Source organism: Chelonoidis abingdonii, chromosome 13, assembly GCF_003597395.2.
Source record: "Chelonoidis abingdonii isolate Lonesome George chromosome 13, CheloAbing_2.0, whole genome shotgun sequence".
In the NCBI taxonomy this organism is placed as follows: Eukaryota; Metazoa; Chordata; order Testudines; family Testudinidae; genus Chelonoidis; species Chelonoidis abingdonii.
In genome coordinates this window covers 9629387-9644512 of record NC_133781.1, presented here as the reverse complement: position 1 = coordinate 9644512, position 15126 = coordinate 9629387, and the positions used below count along the sequence as shown (strand labels likewise).

The window sequence follows — 15126 nt, the reverse complement described above, 5'->3', positions numbered from 1 at the left end:
CTTAGCTTCTGGCGTCTTTAACCCTTTCCTTGAGGGATGTTATTCTGTGCGTAACAAGCAGATGCAAGGAGCTGACTGTCCTGTGCTGTGTGTTTCTCCCCCTCCAGGATCATACTACACCTGGCCAGATGGAGCTCTGCGAGTTGGCTGTGTATCTGGGCAAAGCTGACCCTTGGTATGAGAGCAACATCAACACACTGTGTCACATGATCCCAAAGCTGGCCACCATGGTACGAGGGGGAACCCTTCCTTTTGTGCACTGCTCGGGCCGAGTGGCTCAGAAACCACAGTGGGGCCTCTGAGTGAACTTCTCAGAGGCTAAAAGCCCCCACCTCGTGTTTCTCGCTGAGTTCTGTACTTTCCCAGTCACGTGGAAGATACGGAACGGGAGCGCCACACATTTTGGGGTGCACGGTTGTGCTTGTGCGGGTCTGCAGGGCTGTGATTTCCCAATATTTAATGATTTGTTCAGGTTTTTGATCATTTTTATTCCTTTAAGAATATTCCAAGAGGAGTCGTGTGAGATGGCTGCATGGTGGTGGTGGTGGGGGGGGAAATGGGCTCACATTGCCCCCACCCAGTGGGTAGACTCTGTGGTCTGAAGCAGATAGGATGGAAGGATGAAAAGCAGTATCCATGCTGGGGCATTTCACTGCAGCAGATTTTCTTTGGTCAAACTTAGTAACTGGGGAGGGGGAAGCAAAATAGTGAATGAGGCGTTTGCTGAAAAGCCTGCCTGTATAAGGGATTTTCAGCTCTCATTGCCTGGCTTTTTCAAAACTTTGTCAGATCGGGGCAGTTGGATGGGATGGTGAAGGGAGAAGAGTCTCCTCCCCCGTGGTCTTGCTCTGACTGATCTTCATGCAGAAATGGAGCGCTCTGTGTATGTGTGTGGCGGGGACGGGGTGTGTGTGCGCCTCATTGTGGTAACTTACTAAGAGAGAATAAGGATCTGAGTGATGATTTCAGTGAAGTGACTGCAGGTGATGCAAACTGTGCTTTCCACACAGCCCTCCTCCCTGAGCACGCACCCTATGTCCGACCCATTCATTATTGATGTGATCACTTACTACGTGCGCCTGGGCATCCAGCCAGTCTATTTCCAGATCTACTCTGTTAAGGTCAGTGCCTTGTCTGTCACCCTTTTATGTAACACACTAGCAGCAGCCCCAAACTACAGCCTAGTTCACATCCCCGATGTGGAGGAGGGCTTGCTGGCCAAGCTGTGCAAAGATCCCAGGTTTTCCTGGGCGTCATGCAAACAGCAGCTTTAATCTACGTGGTCTCCAGCCCCCAGTGTTCCCTCTGAGCTCCTGAGATCCTCCAGATCTCATAGGGAAGCTGAGTTGGAGCCATTGGGCTCCATCTGGGTCACCTCAGGGCCATGCAGAAGAGCTAATTTCATGTGACTTTTGTCACTGAACCACAAATGGGTCCCAGGTTCCTGTTTAACTGGACCCAAGTTTGCTCGCTAGGTGCATGACTTCCCTTAGTTTAGATTCAGTGATGAAATATGGAATCAGGTGACTCATGAGAGGCTTTGCCAGACTCTACCTGATTGCTACAAGGTCTTTGGATTTCCTGAAACGTTTCATTTTTTTCCTGCCATCTTCTCTGAAACAGAATTAATGTCAGACCTGACATGAGACCAAAACAATTAGCAAAGGACTTTAATGAGACCACCTGGTTAGATCATTAGCAGGAACTGAATCCAGGGCTTCTAGCTCCAAACACTTGAGCTGCCTTTACCACTTTAGCTCAAGGACTAGATCCAACAGCTGGGAACAGAACCAGGTGTCTCGCTATCTTCTATGGATCAGCCCCAGAGGGGGGTCAGTAACTCGTTTTGTCAGTGCCTCACAGGACTTTGTCTCCTTCCTATCACTCTGGCATTGTTCCTGCCCCCACCTCACTTGATCCTCATGTCAAATAGCTGGCGATCTTGTTATTTTAAAATTAGTTTTATTCCCCAGTTTTTCTCTATGTTGCAGACTCATGGCTAGATGACTCTCTGGGCATTTCTGTCAGCACTCAGGTGTCACAAACAGGAATTTACATACTTCAGAGCTAATCAGCATACTGGTACAGGGACTGGGGGTCTTGTGTGGGAGCCCACACTTCAGTCTAGATGACACTTGGTGGTGAGGTGTACAGTGCCCCAGGGGAAATCCCCTTTGTTTACATTACTGGCCAATTCCGTGTTCTCTTTCTGGAAGTTCTTGAGCTCCCTGATACTTTCTTTAGGTTCTGTGATGAAATGGAATCAAGCTACTCTAGGGAGGTTTTCCCAGACTGTGCAGGGCTGTCCTTTCTCCCAGAGCTTAGCTTTCCCCGTAACGAAGGAGATGTGCATGAAATCACTTTTGTTTTTCCTGGCGTGTACCTTGCCTCTGGTTGCTTGTTTCACATATGAAGTCACAGCCTTTTCTGCAGAGATGACTGTGATGTCACAGAGGATCGCTCTGTGGGGACCAGTCAGGACCTGCTCCCAGAGAAGGTCTTTTCCATTTTCAGATTTTCTTCAGCAACAAGGCTCAGGAGCCAGCAGAGGATGTGTTCCTCACCGAGCTGAGTGTCAAGGTGCAAGATTGCAAAACTCCCAAAGGTGTGTAGCATGTTTCAGCATCTCCTCCGCCACCAGGAATTCCCCTTCATCCCAGATTCCCTCTCTCTTTAGTAAACTTTCCCCTTATTTAATCACACTCACTTCCATCACCCCTATGTCCTTCTACACACAGTAACTGAAGCCACAAGGCCCCAAGAGTGTATGGGGGTGAGGAGGGAGAGGGGGAAAATTGAAAAAAACCTTTGCAAGACATTCTGCCTCCAAGTGTTGTTGGGAGGTTGGGGACACTTGGTAAAAGAACAGCAAAGGAAACCTCCTAGCTCCTAATTCTGCTGTTAGAACTAACCTACAGCAATATAGCCCAGTCCTGCTCCCATTGGAGTCAATGGGTGCCTTTGCATTGCAGCTGGATGTATATACCCTGTGTGGCAAACCTAGGACAAACAGCTACAAAGGGAGGGGTAGTAATTAGTCCCAGAGGGTTAAAAGGCTGCTCCCAATCCACTGAGGAGAGATAAGGAGGGGGAAATAAGGTTCAGCTGGAAGAGGGGTTACCAGGGAATTAATTAGCTTCAGCTGGCTCCAGCTGCTGGAGACCTTTTTTAATCCTCTCTGGCATGGAAGCAGGGAGGAGAGTGAGAGAAGCAGGGGAGCTGCCAGCAAGCTAGGTGCTGCAAGGCTCTGAACCTTTGTAGCAAGGAAGGCTGCACTCTGCCCTCAGAAGGGGAGTAAACAAGCACAAGGGACTGACTGAGGGAAGGATCAGCCAGACCCTGTGCTATCTGGAAGGGTTTGCTTTGCCCAAGCCTGTGTCTCCAAGGCTAAAAAGGACTGAGCCTACCAAGGAGAAGAAGGTACTTTGCCACACCTGAATGAGCAACGTTGCCATTCGGGCCCTCATTTCCCATTGATTTCCCTCTTCCAGACCATATGCAGACAAAGAAGAAAACAACGCTGGAAGTCCCCGGGGCAGATCTCGCAGTAACGTATAGCAAGGTAAGATGCAACTCTTTGTCCCATTGCCTCACTGCTCGCAGGACTCTTTTTGGTGGCTCTGGGAGCTCACTGCGTGCAGGGGTTCTGGGGCAGATTGCTGCAACAAGGGAAAACTGCCTTTGCTTTTGCCCGTGAGATGCTCCTTTCAGCACATGCATTGCTTGAGGGCTGAATGTGCCCGGACATCATCTTACCTGAAAAGAGATGCCCCTAGATCAGCCTTTGTAATAATGAACCAGCTGTTCCTGGGACATCCAGTCCCCCCTGTCCTGGAAATATTGATTAGGATGCACAAGACCCCTTACTGGTTAACTGTAAAGTCTAGCCTATGGGATTATGACTTCTAATGGGCCCTTTTTTCCCTCCTATTGCACATCTACAGAGGAGGGGTACTTTTCAATGAACACTTGAAGGGATAGTTCAATGGTTTGAGCACTGGCCTGCTAAACCCAGGATTGTGAGTTCAGCTCTTGAGGGGGCCACTTAGGGATCTGGGGCAAAATCAGTACTTGGTCCTGCTAGTGAAGGCAGGGGGCTGGACTCGGTGACCCTTCAGGGTCCCTTCCAGTTCTAGGAGATAGGGATATCTCCATTATTATTATCTATTGTAGTAATCATTTCCCTTTGTTTTGAGTCTGAGTGTTGCCCGTGTCCAGATAATGTGTTTGTAAAGGTGTTCATCCCCCACACTAGCCCCTAAGCAGTGTTTCAAATCATGTTAGCTGACACTTTTTTCAGAACACACATCTTTTTCCTAGTCTAGACAAAGCCTGTGGGCCCAGTTCTGCCACCTTTATTTAGATTACATAGCGCTTTACTCAGCGGCCAGTCTCACTGAAGTCCATGATGCTACTCACTGAGTAAGACATTCTTGAGCCTGAATTAGAGAGGCAGAATCTGATGCTAAATATGCAGACACATGTGCAAGCTCTGGAATAAATTGCCCAGGGAGGTTGTGAAATCTCTGTTACTGAAGATTTTTAAAAGCAGGATAGACAGACACCCGTCAGGGCTGGTCTAGATAATAGTTAATCCTGCCTTGAGTGCAGGGGGCTGGATTAGAAGAGCTTTCGAGGTCCTTTTGTGTCCTATGATTCGATGATTCCCTGTTCTGCGGCTGAGCAGCTTAGAATCTGTTTCTTTTTAACACGGCCCTTTATGTTTATAATTTTCCCACCTTTTTTTCTCTCAATTTAGATGGGTTTTCCCAACTCCTAATCTTATGCTTTTTCTGTCATTAAAAGGGGCTGGCAGGGTGTCTTTTGGGGTTTAACCAGGGGCTGAGTGACCGTGTCTTGCCTCGTTTCGAACCCACCCAAATATTGCGGGTTTGAAAGCTCAACTGGAACGTGAATGCGCTCAGGTTTGCTTAGGAGAGGCTGTGAGAAAAGCTGCAGAGGGAGGAAATCCAGTGCAGAGAAAAGCTGCAGAGGGAGGAAATCCAGTGCGGTGAAAAGTGGAGCAGAAAGTGGAGCAAAGTGAAAAGCAAACAGAGGAAAAATGTGAATGTAGGAGCAGAGAGGAGGGGGAGGGGAGAGAAATCAAATGAAAAAACAAATTTAGCCTGTCCCAGTGTGCTCTGGATCAGGCACCCAGTTAGTTTCATTCAGGCCTAACATGTTGATCCCTAACATGTAACTGAGTGAAATGTGCCTCTTGTGCAGGTTTTGCTGAGTAATCGGAAGAAGGAGGTAGAAGTCTTCCTGCGATCTACTGGCCTGGTGATGAAAGCCATTCCCTCCAGTGAAACAGAAGGTGAGGATTCTCCTGGTGAGGCACCGTTTGCTGAGCTGCCAATTATTCAGTGTTTTGGGGACTCCTGAGCAGGACCTTGGAACAGCCAAAGAAGAGGCTGGCCCCCAGAGAATCCATCCCAGAATGCTCAGTGCATGCTTTGGCTGGGCTGCGGGAGCTGAGTCCGTGCTGCATGCATAGCCGTGTGCTGCAGACATGATCACTACAGCTCATGGTCAAGTATCTGGCTGTTGAGTCTCATGCCCCACTCTTAGGGAGCTCCCAGTAACTGAGGATGCAGCATTGGACTCAGTTATGCTTTTTTTGTGCCATTATATCCCACCCCTTCTGCAGTTGCGTGACCAAGGAGGAAGGGAGGAAGAGACAAAGAGATGTCTTTGGGGGATAGACCTTCAGCTGTCATAGCTCCTCCTTTGTGTCTGCCCCATGAGCCCCAGTGGAGATACCCCCTTGGGATGACAGAGGATGGAGTCACTACACAGGCAGCGCTCTCAGCCTTATGTAGTGCAAGGGAATAAGACAGGAGTAACTTGTGTTGCTCTCTGGGGCCCCCTCGGGCTGATGCTAGGAGCTGTACCCAGGCACCCCAAGCAGAGAGATGCTCATTCTAACATAGTACCTTTGGGGGTGATGGGGAGCCCACCAAGAAGGGTTAGGAGTGGAGAATTCCAGAAGACCTCACCCAGCCAAGACAAAGCAGGCTGGGCTGACCTGTGCTCTAGTGTCAGTCTAATGCCCCGATTTTGTTGCAGATCTGGCATGCTTGAATGTAACTATTGGTGAAGTCGTCAAAACCTCCAACCTGTCGGGAAGATCATTTTCTGTAAGTAGCTGTGAGCCCCTGGCAGGAGTGGTGGAAGCATCCTAAAAGAGGGGGGGGAGGCACAGGCTCCTGAACTATGGCCCTGCCCCTCACACTACCCCTTCCCCTTGTAACCCTGCCTCCCACTCACTCCTCTCTACCCCTTCCCACTCGTCGCTTGCCCTTATGGCCAGTAAAAAGTGGGGGGACCCCTGGCGTCCCGTCCCTTGGAGGTGGTGATTCAGAATCGCAAGCTGAGCAATATTGTTGGGCCAAGCCAGTGCTTGAATGAGAGGTCTCCCAGGAAATCCCAGACGGCTGCAGAGGAAGGAGGACCAGCCAACCTGGCTTCACAGACATGGTGTAAGGGTCCTGTCCACATTGCAGAATAAGGGTGTTAAAAAAAGGAAGACAGCACCCCAGATTCCCAGGACTCTCAGTGATGGGTCCACCTGTCCACTTAGAGTGCCTGACCCCGCAGATGCTGCTGAAGCTACTGCTTACTACCATGAACAGCTTGTTACTGGCCAGGAAGCTACTCACTGTAGGAAACAGAGTGCTCAGCAGGGTTTGCGGGATCTGGCCCATTGCTCAGGATCCTTTGGAATGAATGATGTAGATGGAGAAACGTAATTAGAAGCATGATGATTAGAGATTTTACTTCTTCCTACGGCAAAGACTGAAGAAGGAAATCCCCCACTGCTCTACAAAAGGAGGAGGAGATACTGCACAGAGCGGCTCAGAAAGTGGTTTCAGTTTTTCTCCCCTGTCAGATTTCAGCTTTTTGCTGGAAACCCAAGCAGTTCTGTCACTGTCCCTGAGTACTGCCCGGATGGAACACGGTGCATTAGCATTTCTCCTCTGCAAGACTGTGCCATTGGAGCAGCGTGTCTTGGTGTGCAGTAGATATTATGATCCAGAGGACAAACATCCACTAGATGTAAGGTTTGGTCCTTGTTTACAGGCCCCTTTGCCCCGCCGGAATGGTGCAAAGAGGGCTTGGTATAACTGAAGGTATGAGGGCAGCTTGTGTGGGCTCCCCGGTGCTAGCTCTAATCTGGCAGTGCAGATGCAGCAGCACAGACCCTGTTGTGAACTAGGAACACAGGCTCGTACAGCCAGTGCCACAAGATCTTCACTAGCTAGCTTAAAGCTAGTCTGGGTGTGCCTACGTGAGTGGCAATCACACTTCCAATTGCAGTGTAGACATATCCTGAGAATCAGGTCCTGTAGCGCCAAATGGACCAAGGGCCTGTTTCTTTATCACCTATTCCCATGTATTTCAGGCATCCCAGGTGAGATTCAGTGACTCACAGCCCAAGGGAAGGGGGGCTATAAGCCACCTTTCTGCCCACCTGAACCTGGGCTGCTCTGGGGACTTCAGTGAACCTTAAACAGCCCTAGGGGCCTGTCAAGGTTGTGGCAGCCTCCCCCATCTCCACCGAGTCACAGTCCTGCCTAGAATCGCTGCAGCACTGAGCATTGTAGCCCTGCCCCGACTCACCCTTCCTGTCCCACCCCCAGCATGACCCCAGGCTACACCAGGGCTTGCAAAGGGGGCCTCAGAAAGCAGTTTTGCAGTGCCTGTGTCGCGAAAACCTTCCCACGCTGGCATAAAGTGTTTAGAGTAGGGGTGGGAGGTCTCACCCCAAGACACTAACACTAGTGATCCCCTGTAAGGCTGCTTGAGCACCAGGCCTTCCCGGTTACTGTGGACTCTGGCCAGTGATTTTGGAGGCCTAATCTGGGATACCTTAAAGGGGCCTGAATTTCAGAGTTGTTGAGCATCTGCATCTCTCACAGACTTCAATTGGGGCTATGGGGTATCCTTTAAGGAGCCTCAAGTTAGGCACCCAAATCACTGGCTGCTTTTGAAAATATTGGCCAATTTGTGCCGGGGGAAATAAAAGGAAGGAGCCAGTTCCCTCTCTATTCCAGCAGTCGTGTCTTGTGGTCCAAGGTTTAAAAATAGATGTGCGCGCGCACACGCATTCACCATCTGTCTTGGTGCAGCCTTAAGAAGGTAAGTGAAAAATTCAGTAGGGCTTTTTCTTCTCTGTTGTTCCAGTCAGCAACAAACAAGATCAGAACACGTAATATCAAAATCCAGAGCATGGAACAAAGGACCTTCAACCTGTGCCTGGACAAGAACTTCAGAAGGACCTACACGAACGTAGTCGGGTAAGGCTACTTAGCTGCAAGGCTTTAAACAAGCATCAAGCTATTGATTTAAAGTTAGACTTCCCCGGAGACACAACATGTCTTTTCACAAGGGTTATTAAGACTACAGAGGAGGTGATGTTGGCTAGTGCCCAGGCCTGGAAGTCAGAAGATATGGGTTCTAGTCTTAACTCTGCTTCTAACTTGGTGAGAGGCCCTGGGTGAATCACATGGCCTCCCTGTGCCTGCTATCACCAGAGTAAAATGAAGTCAGTGATATTGACCTTCCTTTGTAAAGTGTTTTGAGATCTTTGCCTGGAAAACACTATGTCAATGCAAACTATTTTATCATATATAGTAAATAATAGAGTGGCTTGAGCAGATGGCTGAGGGTTAGGAGATCTGGCTCATTTCCTAACTCTGCCACAGACTTCCACAATATCTCAGTATTCCCATCTTCCCATTTGTAAGGTGCAGATTATACTCTTCTAGTTCTCATAGGGGGGTTCTTAAGTCTAACTCATTAATGCTTGTGAAAGACAAAATGAGTGAGCTAACATCTTTTATTGGAGCAACTTCTGTTGGTGAAAGAGACAAGCTTTCAAGCTCCACAGAGCTCTTCTTTGAGATTCATGGATAGAAAGCATTATCCAAGTGCGTGTTTGCACATGATGCACTGGATATGAATACAGGAATCTTCATTTCTTGCTTGAAACTGTCGTAGAATGTTATTTACTGTTAAAGAGTTTCTTGAGTTCTACCCCAGCAGTGGCTGCATTTCTATGGTGGTGGAAATGATTCTTCTCTACAGCTTGTAGAGTGATTGGAGATCCTTCAGGATAAAAGGCACTGTAGAAATCTGAAGGTGGGAGTGGGTAGTCTGTGTGAGCAACTTTGATCATATAGCAGCAAAAAATTAGGTTCTCTCAAGAATTTGTGCAGGCTGGATTTGTATTTTAAGAACCACAGTTTCATAATTTTGCCCCAAGTAGCACCACCAACAAAAACATATCATGAACCAATTCATATGCAGCCACCAAAGTCATCTGCAGGGGTTTGAACCCAGGACCCTAAGCCCAAAAACGCAAGCTACCACTTGAGTAGAGCTGGTTGGAAAATGTCAACAGTCAAAATTATTTGACAAAGAAAAAGAAGATTCTTTTTTGTGTAAGAAAATGTGTCCCTTTTTTAAACTGGCCCTTTGTGTGACAGAAGTTGGCTGTACAGTCACAAATCAGCCACTTGGAGGAGATGTGATCATACACTAGACCATAGCATTACACATACTCTCATAACTGTGCACATAAATGCTGCATGTGCGCATGCAGCTCTGATAGCTGGGTGTGCAAACTGGTATTTGTGCATGAATATTAGTGCATAGAGATGGCAGCTGGCATGCAGACAGGCCAGTTTGGGTGCTCACGATGTAAGGCCTGAAAATGAAGCTCCATTTCTTATTTAGGGCAAAGGTTGAAATCTCTGATTTTCCTAGTTTCTGGCTACCCTCCTCTTCTGCCCTCTCGTCCCCTGTTTTCTCTCCACCTCATTACACATAGCCAACAGCGAGTCTTATTCTGTTTCTTTTTTCCGCTGTTGAAGAGGATTTTGAGGGAACTGCCTTCCAAGAAAGCCGTTTGTGATTCTGGATTGCCCACCAGGGGAACAGCTGGGTGTCAGAGACAGGCTAGTGATCTGTAAAAAGCCCTGTGGGTGGGATGTGCTTCTCTCCAAGCCTGGAGGAAGGGATTTCCCATGGCAACAGCTAGAGGCCACCAAAGACAATCTGCTGCCCTAGGCAAAACTTCAGTGTGCCGCCCTCTCCTCCCTGTAAGCCTAGCGCAGTAGATTTGGCTGGCTGCCCCTCCATGACAGAGGGGTGGCTGGGCCAAATCTGATTGATTGAGTGGCATTGAGACCTGGTATTCTCAGTCACAACCCCACTCAAATTTGGCCCAGTTGCACCTCCGTCATAATGGAGGGGCGGTTGGGCCAAATACGTCACCTTCGGCAGGTGCCCAGAAATCTGATGCCATACACAGCTGCCTAGTTCACCTCTAGCCAGTAGCCTCTGGCAGTAGTGTAACCTCAAAGATTTGGGGCCCAGCAGGCAAAAAAGACTCAACAGCAGTTTCTTACAAACCTCACCAGGGGAAACATTGTGTGAAGCTCACGGTAATGGTGCAGTGTGTGAAACGTTTGCAGAGACCACAAATGAGGCCTTCAAGAAGTCGGAGAGGGAGCAAACTGGTTGCTGTGAGAAACACAGTTCAGAGATGGTGCTTTCCTCCCCTCTGAGTAAAAGCTTGTGTTGGGGAGACTGGTTTTACACTTCCTCCAAAGATGGCAAAGTTCTTGCTTCTTGTCTTCATAAAGGTGCTGTGGCACTTTTTGTGCAAACACCAGGGTGTTAGCTTTGGAGTCATGGCAGAAGTCCACTCTGAGTAATTACATTCTGCATTAGTAAATTTCCTCCAGCAGTTCCAAACTGAGGCAGTTTTCTCCTTCGTTTCCTGTCCTAAAACCACTGGGCAGTGTTGTATGCACCATTAAAAGCTGCCACATCCTGCATCAGCAGTGACTGCCTTTCAGTGATGGAGAAGTGAAGTGTTTATATATTAGACAGGCTCAAGCCTTGTCATTTGGATCTGGAATTTGAACCTCCCAAAGTTCAAGGGAATTGGATTCAAGGATTGTGACTGGAGTCGAATGCAGAATTTGGATCTGGGTTTGGATTTCAAATGCCTTCAAAGTTCTGGGGAGTTTGAAGGTGGAGTTTTGATTCAGGCCCATCTGTAGTACATACGGTTTGCATTCCCCTGAATCAAACTAAGGCTACCCTAAGGCACTGTGTAATAACAATCATGATAACAATGAATTAGATAATCTTTCTAGCAAAAACCAGTGCAAGATTGCAAACATTATAAATCTTAGTTACATGGATGTAAATCCAAAGCAACAGCCAAAGCCAATGGAGTTATTCTGGATATACACTGGAATAACTGAGATCAGTATTTGGCCCATGATTCAGCATGTTTAGTAGAAGTATCTTTCTTCTCTTGCAGTGTGGAAGTTTCTCCTTGCCTGGAACCCAGCTATTGCTTGCAAAAGATAAGGACAATGAAATTCAGCCTGCATGAGCCGGAGGATGTGGGACTGGCCAAATACATGCCCAGATCTTTGCTGTTGCCCATCAACACATTTGCAGGCATCATCCAGTGAAGAAGATAAGAAAAAATTGACATGAGGCATTTGTAAGAATCCCTGGTTGGGTCACAATAGAACGAGGACCGAAGAACACACTAAAAGCCACCTACAGTGACTTCACAACAATTTCTCTTGTAAAGCTACAACTCTACGGGAAGTTAGGGCTCAAAGAAGAAAGTAAAAATCAGGCAAACTGTTATAATGCCGTGGCTTAGGTCTGAGCCAAGGAACAGAGCCTGGGAGAAGGTGGAAGAGCAGGGAGTTCCTGTAATGCTGGAGAGTAGGGCTGGGCTGAGGAACTGAGAACAGAGGAGTCAGACCGTTATTCTTCTTTGTGTGTCAGTAAAATACCTTGAGAGGGGAGGAGGAGTTTCTTCGGGAGAAAAATTGGAGACAAGCTGGCAGAGTTTGACTTCTGCTTGCTTTAGGTGGGGCACAAAGTGCAATTATTATTATTTAATATTTTATATTACAATAGTGTCTGAAACCCCTAATCAGGGATCAGGGCCTATTGTGCTGGGTGCTGCACAGGTACACCTGAAGCCACTTCCAAAGCAATATATTTGAGTCACCTTAGACACACAGGCAATTGCCTCCAAACATTCACTTAGCAAAGAAGAAAGCTTGTAAGGGCTGATTGGAATTGGGTAGAACATGTGCATCACTAGGGTCTGTCAAGCGCCCACTGAGATCTGTGGGGAAAAACTGCCAGGGACTTCCATGCTAGTGACTTTGGCCAGGATCAAACAAAGCTCCCACAGCAGCAGGTGCACAAGTTCCTATCTTGATTCTTGCTCGTTGCCAGCTGAAGTCATTTCAGATATCCAGTGTAGATTCAGTAACTTGTCAGATCTAATCCAAAATGTCCAGGACAGTGCTAACAAGGCTTCCCTTACATCCTGATAGATGTGATCATTAGACCTTCCTTGCGTGAGACTCTGGGTCTGCTCCTAAACACTGGGTTACACAAACCCCAAATTGTTCTCTGCTCCCACACCTCATTGCCAGTGTTGCTTTGTCACCAGAAACAGCTACCCAAAGAATCCATCAGTGGCTTCTCTAGTTTCTTGGCCTTCTTGTGCTTTCTGTTTGGTGAGGAGTGCGTGAGAGCCCAGAGCAGTTTACAGGTGGTAATGCGTTGTTGTGTAGTGCGTATTGGGCCAGGTTAATTTGCAGTTCTATAAGGTCTCAAGTGCAGCACGTGCTCCCCAAGAGATTCTGCTCATAGCCAAAGCAGCCCAAATAGGGGATGGTGCTGTCTGATGAAGATGACCGTAGGGGAGTGCTGAGTCAGTGCATCCCAGCTGAGGGGTAAGACAGCAAGACTCCTACAAGAGCTGCTGGTGGAACTTTAAGCTGCACCCCCTCAGCAGAATCCCTACAGGAGTATGGCAGGGAAAACAACATCCCCCTACCCCCAGTGGGGACTCCACACTCCTATCATGGAACAGCTGGCCAGGCTGGGATGTGACTTTTGTCTGGCCAATGAGAACTGTTCCTCTGACAATCAGGGTCTACTTAATTTAGTGCCTACATGTGGAATGAGAATGTATCCAAGTTTGAAATGTTGGGCTGCAATGTTTAGATTGGGTGTCTCTAAATAACCCTTCACAGAACTGCCTTGATTAAGGCCCAAAGATTTTGATAACATTAGGATTTCTTGGACATTTAGGCTCTGTGGACATGGGGGAAGTTTGGGTTAAATTTTCCCCCATGTAGGCTTTAAAGATCGTCTCAGTCCTCCTGCAGCTCCCATCACTGCCCTGCTCTGCGATTTTTAAGATCAAACAACCACTTACTTTCTCCCCTCACTGCAAGCGTTTTTATCTTTTACTTTCTAGCTAAAGTTTTACAAACTCCCAGCTTAGCTTATTGCATAAAACATAAACATAAAAACAATTCCCTGGGAAGCTCTATTGAAATAAACTGCCTGCTGGCAAATCACGTTTAAAACTGATGGCAGGTGAGAGGCTCCCTAGCAACAAGAGATCCTGGCAGCCCCCCCAAAATCATTTAATTACAAAAAAAGTAAATGTGTGTATGAGAATGTCACCCACACCATGGGGGTATCCTCACTTACTATGAGACACTGATGGCTTGGGTGTGTATTCACTGTACTGCCAAGTGACTCAAGTACTCTGATTTCACGAAAAGCTATACTCCCCAAGGCGTGTTATTCCACTTATGAAAACTGTATACTGGACTTTTTCCTCCAGGGGAAAAAAAAGCCAAGCCCTATTGTTGTTCCGTTATCAGTGGGGTAACAAAAATAATCCAAAAATTTAATCCAGGAAATTTTCTTTCACCTCTACTGCACTGCACTTCCTTGTATTCGGATCTCACCAGAGCCACTGAAGGAAATATTTTTGTTATGCTAGAAGATTTAGCCACCTCATTCCAAGTTCAGCTAACCTCAGCCTCCTGAGCCATAGCAAGGGGATACAAGATAAACAAAGCCAGAAGCATTCAGCAACAGGGCTCTTTCTTTTCTTCAGCATAAACAGCATTGTCTTTAACTTCAGTTTACTCATGGTTTATTGTAAATTATTGACAAGCAAGAACATAAAGTTTATGTGGAAAAAAGATGAATTTGGCCCCAGGAGACACATACAAAGGAGACCCTGTGACTAATGATGGCAAAGGAGGTCAAGAAATGCCTGAATGAAGCCAGCACTTCTCTTCCTATGAGCTGCTATGTAGGGCAGTAATTTGAGAGGCTGACAAACAGCTCCTCACATGTCCTCCTGTTTTGGGATTTAACTGTAAGTTCACCTTGCCTGGCACTCTAGACATAACCAGAGACTTGTGCAGTAGCTTTGAATTTGTAGTGATGTATATAGGTATTAACTGTGTATAGTTGTATATGATGTAGATAGATTATAAATTATTTGTACAGGTTTAGTGGATTATATATACTGGAAAGTGCAGTCTTTTTACCTGTTTGATTACATGACATTAAAGAAACCCAAATGGGTACTAATGTGTGCATGTGTGTGCGCGCATGTGTGTGCAGGGTGAGATGGTTTGGGTAGAAAGAGGTCACTTATCCAAGTGGCCAAGTACGTTTCGTTCTCCATGTCTTTCCTCTGCTGTCCCTATTGTGAGATTGTAACACCCTGCATTAGGGGATGGAATCCATTTCCAAGCATTTCGCCCTTAGAGGAGTACACATAAGTCCCTGTGCGTCAGTATGTGAGAAGCCAGGGTGCAGAAGCCCCCAGGCCCTAGTTTCTCTCTAATTCTGGGCATCTCTGTTAAATCTCCAAAGTAGAGAGATGGGACAGGGTTTGGGGTTGGTATAATGGGGTGCGTACCCCACACAGGCACTGAAAGGGTTAAGGGGAGTTGAAGAGCTCAGCTATGGCACCTGGTGGCAACTACAGGGTGTGTCAGACTCAGTTAAGGATGAAACCCAATGGGGAGGAACTGGGTGACGAATTAACATACAGGAAGGGTTTCAGGGCAGAAGGAGGAAAGAAGCCCAGGGAAAGAGGCTACTTGGCCTTGAGATTGTCTCCTGAGAGAGAACTCTGCTAATATGCTAGGAGAGCCATGGAGTGACCACAGGGGTGGAGCCAAGAAGTAGCCTGGGTGAAAGGGCAGGTGCTGGATCTCCATGAGGAAAGCATTTGCTTGTTACCAG

At 47.4% G+C, this 15126-nt stretch overlaps 1 protein-coding gene across 5 annotated transcripts in view; it reads left to right on the top strand.

The window, feature by feature from the left end:
- PIK3R6 (phosphoinositide-3-kinase regulatory subunit 6) overlaps positions 1-14465 on the top strand; it is a 75804-nt gene extending 61339 nt beyond the window's left edge. For all 5 annotated transcript variants that reach the window (XM_032801689.1, XM_075071733.1, XM_032801688.2 and 2 more), the window contains 8 exons: positions 108-230; positions 1011-1121; positions 2515-2605; positions 3492-3562; positions 5227-5317; positions 6070-6140; positions 8188-8300; positions 11342-14465. In XM_032801689.1, the coding sequence (XP_032657580.1) occupies positions 108-230; positions 1011-1121; positions 2515-2605; positions 3492-3562; positions 5227-5317; positions 6070-6140; positions 8188-8300; positions 11342-11498 (828 nt within the window). In that variant the 3' untranslated portion in view covers positions 11499-14465. The remainder of the gene's footprint in view (positions 1-107; positions 231-1010; positions 1122-2514; positions 2606-3491; positions 3563-5226; positions 5318-6069; positions 6141-8187; positions 8301-11341) is intronic.
- The last annotated feature ends 661 nt before the right edge of the window (positions 14466-15126 follow it).